This window comes from Apaloderma vittatum, unplaced genomic scaffold (genome assembly GCF_000703405.1).
Source record: "Apaloderma vittatum isolate BGI_N311 unplaced genomic scaffold, ASM70340v1 scaffold15392, whole genome shotgun sequence".
NCBI lineage: Eukaryota > Metazoa > Chordata > Aves > Trogoniformes > Trogonidae > Apaloderma > Apaloderma vittatum.
Genome location: NW_009704321.1, coordinates 3,115 through 14,366, shown reverse-complemented (window position 1 = coordinate 14,366; position 11,252 = coordinate 3,115). Strand labels below are relative to the sequence as shown.

General features: G+C 37.0%; 1 protein-coding gene across 1 annotated transcript in view; it reads right to left on the bottom strand.

The window, feature by feature from the left end:
- DPYD (dihydropyrimidine dehydrogenase) overlaps positions 1–10,465 on the bottom strand; it is a gene marked incomplete at its 3' end in the record, with an annotated part of 137,774 nt that extends 127,309 nt beyond the window's left edge. Inside the window, exons 1-4 of the mRNA XM_009865013.1 lie at positions 10,282–10,465; positions 9,828–9,935; positions 6,719–6,888; positions 4,872–5,082 (exon numbers count right to left, since the gene is read on the bottom strand). Coding sequence (XP_009863315.1) covers positions 4,872–5,082; positions 6,719–6,888; positions 9,828–9,935; positions 10,282–10,465 — 673 coding nt within the window. The remainder of the gene's footprint in view (positions 1–4,871; positions 5,083–6,718; positions 6,889–9,827; positions 9,936–10,281) is intronic.
- Between the last annotated feature and the right edge of the window lie 787 nt (positions 10,466–11,252).

Below are 11,252 nucleotides of genomic sequence, written 5' to 3'. Positions count from 1 at the left end.
CAGCAGGAAAACTCCTACCTATTTCACTAGGAATCTTTTGAACCTACATAAACTTCAGTTTTATATAACTTTTTTTTAAAAAAAAGTCTGGTGACTAAAATCTACTCTGTGGGTGTGAGGCAGATGCTGTGCTATCAGGGAGACACCAGGTCACCCCCGTGGGCATTCCCAGCTGGAGCATCACAGCCACCTCTCCTCCTCGTCTCTCATTAGAGAGTCAAGGCTTCAGGGCTTTAAGGCTGAAGTTACCCATGTGTCTGTGCAGGCGCTATGGAGGAGCTCAACACTCCATGCAGGTTTGCTGGCTTCTGTGCCATTTGAACAAAGGAAAACTAATTTTTTTTTCACTTAAGAGCTCAGAGCTCTGCAAGCTTTTTCACTTTTTCCCTAGCAAATGCTTCTCAATCTATAGTAATAAAAACTAAGTAGGAGCAGGTTAAATAATAAGTTGTACAGTAGTTCGGCAAATTTGTCTTTCCTGTAGTTATACTCTAGTAAACCTTCTGGGGTTTGCTGCTGCAGTTTCCAAGCAAGACAGTTGTACTAAAAGCAAAAGCAAAACATCTAAAAGTTGTGACTGATACCTAGAAACGTGAAATAAAATTTTGCCCTTCAGTTACCATGCAATAGCTAGCTACCACCAAAAATTTAATAAAACATATCTTTACTCACAAATAGCCTACTATTTGTGGGTTTTTTTGCAAAGGCAGTATTTGGAGTTTGCCTGGATGTTTTTGCGCTCTCCTTTTTTCTCTCTGGGAAAATAGACAATATCTTGCTAAGATTTAGTATTCTGGTAAATAAGAATACTTCTTCTTTTCTGTTGTCTGCTAAACAGTGTAGAAATAACTTACATTGCCAGTTCCCTAGTCACTTTGTCTTGCACAGCATTTTTAGTGTGTTTTTGAACAAGCGCACTATTTTACATAATTTTTCTGTGGTTCTCCTCAGAAATTCAGGAAAATAAATCAGAACGTTTGTTCCAGTGTAAAATTTTGCAGTCCAAAAATATTGCTCCCTTTTGCTTACGACAAAAAAAAAAAAAAAGAGAAGAAAATGATTAAAGTTTAGACTTTAAAACCAACAGGACTGGTGTTAAGTAGGACGTTGAGGCTTGTATGCAGTGCTAGGGAGTATGCTATTACAACTGTATATATTGCGTTGTTGCAGTTTTAGAATGGTGACAGAAGATATTCATTAATTCATTAGTATGTTGTAGGCCTCCAAAACAACAAACCAAGCAAAAAAGCAGGAACGTGAGGAAAGGTCCAAAATTCTATCACAGCTCTTTGTTTATATGGGTCAGTTATGATGGCCTGAAGGCTTTGGTAAGCTATGCAATAAAAAAAAGCAGCTTCTGCTTAGAAAATTATATTTTTAGTCCCAGCAAGAAGCAAAACATTTTTCTTACTTCATCTGTGGTAGTTTGATTTGAACAACTTGTTGGGAGTTTTTTTACTGGTTTCAGTAAAGTAGTAATGTTCCTAAAACAGTCTATAAGGCAAGCCTCCTGTTTTGTCTATTAGCCACTTCTCAAGCATAGAATTGACTTAGAAGTCCATTTTTTCAAATTAATGATTCATCTATGTGATTCCCAATGGGAGAATGAATACCTATTAGAACTGTTGCTTAAAAACACAATCAGCAAACAGAGACTAAATACATGAACACATGTGAACACATGGGATCTCAGTTGCAAATTTAACAGTTACTGTGCAAGAATAAGAAACTTCTTGCCGAGGATAATAGACGAGAAAAAGTGTTCTAAACTATGAGCTATTTCTGCTCAGAACAACAGTCACCCACATGCTTATGTCTTATTAAAACTTTAAAACATGAGTATGAAGGCTCTCCAGAACACTTTGCTGAACTGGAGCTAAGCCTGATTTTAACCCCTCCAGTTTTCGTAGTATTTTCTTCATTTTTATATCAGTAGCATCAGTGTTTAACAATATTAATAACAAATAGGATGTATCCTGCTAGCTTAGCTCATGAAATATTGCATTTGTAGTTCCCTAAGGTGCTGTACAAATTAGATCAATTGATAGAGTTCTTTGTATGAGCAACAGTTAACACGTTTACTCAACCTACATCTGAGTCATCCAGTCATAGAATAATTCAGACTAGAAGGACTCTCTGCAGTCACTTAGTCCATACTCTTCTTTAAAGTTAGATCAAGTTCCAAGTCAGATCAATTTGCTTATGGCATTGTCCAGTTTTGAGTATCCCCAGTATTTTCATCTTCATCTTTTGATGGAGAATATCTGAGCATCTCCCTCTCTTGAATGCAAAACATGCTTCCTTGTTAAAACAAGGACTAAGAATATAAGGCTGGGTTTTTTTGTTTTGCTTTTTGTTTCGTTTGTTTGGCTTTCCTTTTTATTATATATGCAAAGGTAGTCTGGAGATTTGGTTGTAATCCATCTCAATGGTGAAAAATAAATTTGACTTTCATTAAGACAGGCTAGTCAAACCCCAAAGATTTAAAAACAACTGAAATATCTGTAAAATTAACTCTTTATTCCTTCAAGTCTTTGTTTTTCTTTAATTTTCACAACATCCAAACCAAATGCCTTGCATTTTTTTTCATACTTTGACTGTTATTCTAAAAGCAATTTCACCAAAAATACAACATAAAACTGAGGTGTACTGCTCAACCCCAAAGTATATGACTTCTTCTTTCATTTTCAGCTCACTGTATGACTTTGCTGCCCTCCCATTTTATGTTGTTATTTAAAAAACCTCAAAACAACTAATTTAAACAGTGAATGCATACTATGAGACACAAGTCTGGCACGGTACTGTGGCTAAACAACACAGTAAATTCAACCTTTTTAGTAGGAGAAAATAGAATCACTCCTTTATCATAGGGTCTATGAATCACAACAAAACATACTGATTGCATAGGCTGGTATTTATCACATGAGGTTCTAGAAAACCTTCCAAAACATATAAACAGAGGGATTTAATAACCACAACAAAACTTTCCAAAACTCTCAATCAGAGTAAACACCATCAGAGTAGTTAATGAATCTCCTGAAGATTAAAAAACCCAAACTTAATGATCTTCTCTCTGCTTCCTGGAGGTTAGATTGAGCCCTAAAACATGACCAACCCAGATCCCAGCAATACATCTCCAAGTGGAATGTGTTCTCTCAAAGAGATGTAGACTGTACCTCCTGTGCCCTTTAGAGCAGGAGGCAAGTGCTGGGCAGAAGGCAGCCCTGAGGAATTAGCGCTGCGCACAGCTGGCTGCACTGGCTGGCTGGGGAACAGCCCAGGCTGCATGAACTTATCCCAAAGCCATAGTAACACGTGCCAGATAGGAATGCTCCTGGAATTAACTTCATATGTTCCTCAAGGAAGCAGGCTGATCCTTCTTTCTTACTGTAGGAGAGAGTTTAGACTCTTCTCATGGTTGTAAACTGGTTTACCTTTATCTACAATAGAGCTGGTGAACAGGAAGCACCAAGTAGCTCGTTCGGATTACAGACAACTCGGCTAGCGGTGGTGTTCTAGAGCTCTTCAATGGGACCTACAACGTATCTTCATTAATTCATGTTTTGTCTTCTTGTGAAGTCAGTACACTTTCTGTATAATTTTACCAATAACTCTAGAAAATCTTACTATCAGAAAACACATTTCTTTAACTTCATTTAAAGTATATAAAATGCAGGTGTGAGAAGTCATACGTTTTATATGCCTGAGCTATGTCCACAACTGCTACTTGAATCTGCTTAGATTATTTTGATTTATGATTTGTCTTGGCTGAACACATTTACAAAACCACATTATCCTAAATTTTGAAATTCCCTTTGCACTGGCAGAATCAGCACCTAATTACAAAATTTTCTGGTGACTGTCATTCTGAGGCACTTGCAAGTCCTTTGTCAGAGCATTTATACCCAAAGGACCATGAAAACACATCATGGGTTAATTGGCTGGCATGACCATGCCCCAGAGAGGTAAGGCACATTGATCACTAAGGTTTTCAGAACCTGCTAACCTTGATGAGCGTCTCCAGGCTGAAGATCTATTCATTTTATCAATCTGTCTTCTGCTGAGTCAGTGTTTTTTACTTTTAAGGCACATTTGATCTATGTGCCTGAACTCTTTAAATCTAACCTACTGTCAGAGAACAGTCTGAGCTCTGCTCAGTTCCCATATTCTTAAGTTGTACTCATGTTCTTCAGTTCCCTTTCTGCTACCACTACACAATTTGTTCAGTCTCTGAAACACCCTCCAAGTGCCACTTTCTGTATCCTTAATATAGAGCCATGTAATTGTTAATTTTTAAGACCAAAGCTTGTAACCAAAGCTTGTAAAGTGCAACTAAATAATGAGACAAGCTGACACAAGTACAGATGAATTTAACAAGCACTGTGTATATGAGAGAAGCCACAGTTCTCTCAGATACATACAAGAAATGAGTGATACCCAGACCAGCTGAACCAGAATAATGAATGTCTTAATTCTTGCTTAATTTGATAGGTTAAAAAAAGTTTCAGAGATCAGATCAGTTCAGTTTAAAGCTGAAGTATAATGAGTTTCTCTAAAGTTAATTAGTGAGACCAGAAGAAATTCCCAAGAGCATTCTTTAAGATCCCATTTGCACTGAGAGAAAACCAAGATATATACTGAGCAACTGCACCTCTAATCTGAGTTCCTGCTCTATACAGAAAACTGCTTTGTTACCAGACCCTCAAGTTTTGCTCTAAGAGTCACACCTAAAGGACAAAGAAACCCCTGTGACCAGCAGTCACGAGCTGTATAACCTCCAGAAGACTCATTTCACAAACGTGCCAAAGGGCAGGAAATGGCTGCAGCTAAAAAAGCAATCAGCATTTACAGAATGAAGTAGTTGGGGTTACCTTTGGCGTCACTTAAAATAGAGCCAAAGGCACTGATCACCACATCAGCTTTCAGATGGACAACCTGATCCTCATCTTCTTTCCAGTTCCCATCATTGTCTTGTTCAGTTCGAACAAACTCCATAGCAACAATTTGTCCACCTTTAAGTACAACTTTCCGAGGGGAAAGGAAAGGCAGAAATTCACACTTCTCTTCTTTTGCAAGTTCCATCTGTAGAGTAGAAGCAATAAAATAACTTGAATATTGTTGTGTTTTTACTTAAAAAACCAAAAAACAAACCCACAACATTTCTGTACTCAAGATGCTACCCCCACATTCTTCTGTAGTAGAAGTCCCTTGTATATGGTATACAGACAGTCATCTTAGTACCAACCTCAGAGCCTCCCATGCTATTAAATCAAGTGGTTCTAGACAGTGGCACTAGGTAAATTTGCAATGCAAATATTTCTGCAATTTATTGCTCCCTATTTGAATCATAGAATTGTATAACTCCTTGGAGGGCAAAAGAATTACCTTACGTAACTACCTGTGCCTTTTAAGAAGAGGCCTAGTATTAATTATGTACATGCCCTGATTTATGTTTACTGTGATTTTAAGATGTTATTAAATGCTGACCACCATGTGCGAGCAACAGATTTCCGAGTGACAATCCAGACTTACGATCTTCTGAATTTCTGCTGTGGTAAAACTGCTGAAGTCAAATAGCATTTTGGTGGATTTAATTGTCTATATTTACACAACAACTTTATCTGTCATGTAATTTCCAACCTGACATTATTCTAGAATGGTTGTCGCTATCTGAAGCTACTTCTATTTTACTTTTTTCAAGGTCACTGCATGATTGGATGAGTACAAACATTGCCACTTTTAGGAACTTACCTAGGCTGCTAACAAAGATTTTGGTTCAGAGCGGCAGCTGATTCTTGATTAGTAAGAATTTGAATAGCACAAGAATCTGTGCAATGCCTTCAGTAATCTCATTGTGTCTAGAGCTCTCAAATGAGGTGTAACAGAACAGAAGGAAATTACACATTGTGACCCTCTATCACTTTTTTTGCACCTCCATTTCCCTTCTAAGATCTCCAAGATGTCCACCTTCTTGAAACAGATAACCATACTACCATAAAACTAATTAGTTGTCCTTATATGCTCAAGTATACAAAAGCAAAAAGGATATACAAGACAAATTACGATGGAAAAAGACCACCAAAATAGAGAAAAAGCAATCTGAAAAAACCTCCTGTAGTACAGATATATTGAGGAAGCAGAGTTAGTTTCAAAATATGCAGTTGTCCTGATAAATGCCAAAGTGCATAGCCAAATTAAAAATCAAATTGAACACAGAAATCTGTGATGAATGACATTGCTCTATTGTATTGGCAGTGATTCAAAGCCAAAATCACTGTAAGTAATTTTTTTACAAGGTTTTATGGGATCCCAAGGCAATGTCAGTACCACTGAGATTCATTAGACAGCAAGTAGAAGGTATCATTCCAGGATCTAACCATGACCTGAAGAATCACCTACAATACTTAAATGACTGTTTAATCTCTGTGGTATTTCCAAGACTAAAAATTTTACTGTATTTTCTGAGTTACAAGAAATTCTATCCCCTCTATGCAAATGCATCTCTGATTTTATACAGGAAATGCGTACAACAGAGGAAAATTATACAGAGATTATATATAGTGAGTCTCAGATCTTTAATAAATGTTTATACATTTAAAGAGCATTTTTATAAACAAAATCTTTAACAGATATCTTTTAAGTACCTATAGCACACTTTCAGGCCCTGTAGAAATAATAACCCATACTGGTTCTCATAAATGCTGTTATTCAATTTTACCTCTTCTGGGACAGCCCTGATATTAGTGAATCCCTTCCTGAAGACCACAAATACACGACGAGCTCCACAGCGTAAAGCAGATGTTGCACAGTCAAAGGCTGTGTCTCCTGCCCCAAGTACAATCACAGTTCCACGTATCGATGGCAATGGAGAGTGACAGACACACATCCCTAAAAGATGAAAGGAAAACCCCATTTTCAAGTAGAGAAGCCATTTCTGCATGACAGCTCAAAAGGTACTTGTACTCAAAGCAGTGTAAAATTGCATCTTACAGATTCCAGGCAAGGAGTGTCACTATCAAATTATTCTGCTTCACTGAAAGACAGTTTTCTTCCCATTTTTAAGATATGCTCATATACATAATTTCATAGTCAGTACTCTAAGCAGCTGCACCTTTCTATCTGGAAAGAATTCAAATGACAACACATTTGCAGGATTGTGGGTCCTGTCAGGTTGAAATTAACATGGTGAGATCTTTTTACTCAAAAAAGTAAGTTTCTCTCTTATCAGATTCACTATTCTCCCAGTTAAAAAAACCCAAACAAACAAAAACCAACAAAAACAAAACAGAAAACCCGACAAACCAACACTTTTTAATAAATTATAAAGCATAATACTTGGTATTTTTCAAAAGATGACCACTTATTGACAGTTTTGTTTAATAGTTTCTCAAAATTAGTCCACTCAATCAGTTTTCTACAAGGCTCTGACACTGTTCTGACATGGTTCTCAGAGGCTATCCTCTACAGCAGGTGAACATGAGGTAGAAAGGATACTGTTATTACAGTAATTCCTAGATCCTCCACTGGGAAAAAAAGCTTTTAATCTACAGTGGCTTTCTAAAAAGTATCTGCAAAAAGTTACATGGAGAGAATGACAACATTATGTGTTCATCATCCACAGTCTGTATTTGAGGATTTAATTACAAAAGAAGTGCTTGTGTAACTGTGTGTGTTCCTTGTATGAAACTGCACTTTATTACAAGTTTAAATACAACTAACTGTTGATTAGGCAAATTATTGCAACCTGAAAAATAATGCCATTAACAATATAAAGCTATATTCTTAACAGGCCCATGATAATTCCAGTCAGGAGGCAGTGGAATTTGGCCATTTAATCATTGCACTGTAACTCAAGTTTCCTGCTTAGTAGCCCCTGATTTACATACATAATTGTAAAGAAACACAAGTATCATTTAAGGAAACAATGCTTTTAATTTAGATATGTAAATAGAGTGAGAAACAACATCCTAATATATGTATTATCTCTCCATTTGTAAAATGCTTAATGTATGGCAAATGCTATCATTTTCATCCCTACTGCATTTACCATTTACTTAATAGGCTTCTTATTCTAAATTTCTCTCTAACCTTTTCTCATCTATTTTTAACAAACTTATTCCTTCATAAAAATTGTACATTGAGCAGTGGAATGGCAGCTCAGAGGGCCATTACAGGACTGGTCTAGAACTGATCAGTCACAGCAGCCCACTTTGCTCCTATTAGCAAGGCCACTCCCATCACAAATTCACATTTATGTATTGGAAAGAAAGTATTTGAACAAGTGGTATTCAGAACTTAATAAGCAGGCAGAATGTACTTTACTGTGAATAGGTCTGTTATGTCTATTATTTAGAGAACTGTCACAGGAAAAAAGAGGATGGAGCAGGACGTAGGGTATATACATTTTATTTTAAAATTCCATGCTTTAGAGAGCAAGAGATGGCTACGGCTACAGATAGACACTATGAAAATTAAGCAAAAGAGAACATGTTAATTAACAGACAACACCAAAAAGCTATCTATTACTGTCAGTCAGAAAAGGTTAGTTCTTCAAAGTTCATCCTTTTTTTCATTGTAAACTTAACATAAAAAAATCATTACCTCTGACAAATCAAGAGTGCTACTGTATATCAAGAGTGCAGATCATTGTATGTAGATCCTCACGCAGATAAGTGATTACAGTACACGAGTGCTATGGGTCCACACAGAATTCTATAAAGTATTTTTATTGAAAATATTTCAAAAGGGGATTGTTTTGCAGGATTTATTTTTCCTTTGTCAATCTACAAGTGTCCTGCAGTGCAGATTCTCAGTCTGTTTCTTTTTTAAACATCTCTTTCTTAAAAAAAATCCAACCTAAAAACAACCCAACAACCACTCTTTTCTCCCAACCCATTTGAGTTCACTTTGAGCTTAAGAAAACAGACAGAAATAAGCATTTGATCAAAACAGCAGAAAGATGGGACAGATGGGATGCAGAATTTCCCTTCCTCAATATTTTGCATAAAACGGGGTAATAAACTTTACTTTTATATGCAGAATAATGTGCCACAGAAGTTACACTCTTCAACACACTGTTTATGGAAAGTCTACTACATAAGTAGACAACCTTATATGATGATGAAAGAAATTTCTGAATGCTCAGAAAAAAAACAATTTGGAGATAAAAAAAGGTATCTGTATGATTAAATACACGGTCATATGTACAAGACCTCATATTGCCCAAAGTATATGTCTAGAAAACTGTGCACGGAATTTCTTTTAGCAACACATTGGGGAATATAGACCATGAGGGGATGTGGCATAGAACTCATGAGCCCCTTTCTCATACACCCATCTGGGGCTTATGATTTCACATTTAGGGCCACTGACAGCAGCTATACGCCTTGGGGAGCAAACACAGGCATCTCTCTACTCAAAATAATGACATAAAAGCATAAAACTAGACTGCATTTGGTGTCTATGAACTGAGTGTTGTCTTACTAACTCCTGGCACACTACTGCTGTCCTGAGTCTTAGACTGCTTGGGTAAGGAGCTAGTGGTCCCTCAAATGTGTCTGTAAAACACGCAGCATGACTTGGGGTAATGATTTGCCATGTACTTAGATCTTCATATACGACTATTTACTTTACAGTCCCTAAGGCAGACTTTCCTGATCACACTCCTGAGGTTGCAATTCACCAAAAGAAAACTCTGCCCCAGGCCTATTGTGCTGGTGATTTGTAATTGAATGTGCTGCTGTGTAACCAGCTGTCGATTTTGATATCTCAGTAACTGCTAATGACTTACTGAACGGGATTACAACAAACAATATAGTATCACACACCTGGTTTACTTGCCATTGCTACCAAAGGTAGGAAGTCTTTAGATGTGTAGAATCCTTGATCCACTCTCAGTCCTTGGAATATACTGTCTTTGTTTGGTTCTGGCAAACCTAGAATAGATATTTTAAGACACGTCAGAACAACAAGGGAAATTTCAATGTCCAATATGTATTCCAATATTGTATTGCTCAATACAAGCACATTTACAAACACTTAGATGTTTCTAAAAGAACATCGCAAATGACTGTAGTAACGTGTTTGTAGTCTGTAGCTTACACAACTGGAGATCTTTTTAATAGTACTGGTGCTTGAAAATAACCTTGCCAGATAAACTCTGTACTCATGTACCCAAACAAATGCAGAGGAAAGAGTTAGAGAGAACAAGATATACATGGTGCAAAAACTGGGAAGCTACTGGAGAGAACATTCTTGCAAGCTTTTCTTGTATTGCTTTACCTGCATGCATATGAAACTCACTGCTGTGAAAGGGTTTTGTTCCCTTTGTTTTGAGGCATTTTTCAATAGAGCTAGCCTGCAGATCATACAAACGAGGCAATAATACACAGCTTAACCGCTGAAGAGAGGCGGACAAATGGAAATGCTGTAGATCTGTCTTATCTGCAGGTATTTGTATTGCCATCGTTTCTTGCCATTCTTGATTTTTTTCTCAAAACCCCAAAGTCCTTGTTAGCTAGCATTTATTTATAGTTATTAATAGAAAACATTTATACAGAAGTTATAGGGATGTACTTCATAACCAATCAGAGCAACAAACAACTTTCAGTTAAAGAAAGCAGCAAAAAGCATCTTCCAGTTACCAAGTATCTTATCGTTGCTGTGTGAATGTTTGGACAGCACAAAAGCCCAGCCTCGCTGTCATAGAAATTAAGTATTTTTTTCATGCAAATGCATGTACTTCATAACCAATCAGAGCAACAAACAACTTTCAGTTAAAGAAAGCAGCAAAAAGCATCTTCCAGTTACCAAGTATCTTATCGTTGCTGTGTGAATGTTTGGACAGCACAAAAGCCGAGCCTCGCTGTCATAGAGCAAATGCAATGAACTGCAAGGGTATTTTCAACAGGGCTTCAACTTCCATATTTATGTCTAAAAAATCATAATATTATCAAAGTAGGCTAATTACTAATTACATACTGAAATGGAGTAAATGCCAACAATTTTCTACAAGAAAACACACTAGAACTGAGAAGTCCTCAGAGCAAGGAGGCAGAACTGGAGCATTCAAAGCAATCTGTGTTCCTTCCATTCTCAGGCATGGATGGCAGCAGACTAATCTTTCTCCCCATTGAGAAATAAGCATCTGGAAAACCCCAAAAACACCATGTTAGGATCGACAATATAGCAGGATTGCACTTTGAGGAGTGCTGTGCCAAGCAGGGGAGGTTTAGGGCCTTTTTACAGTATTG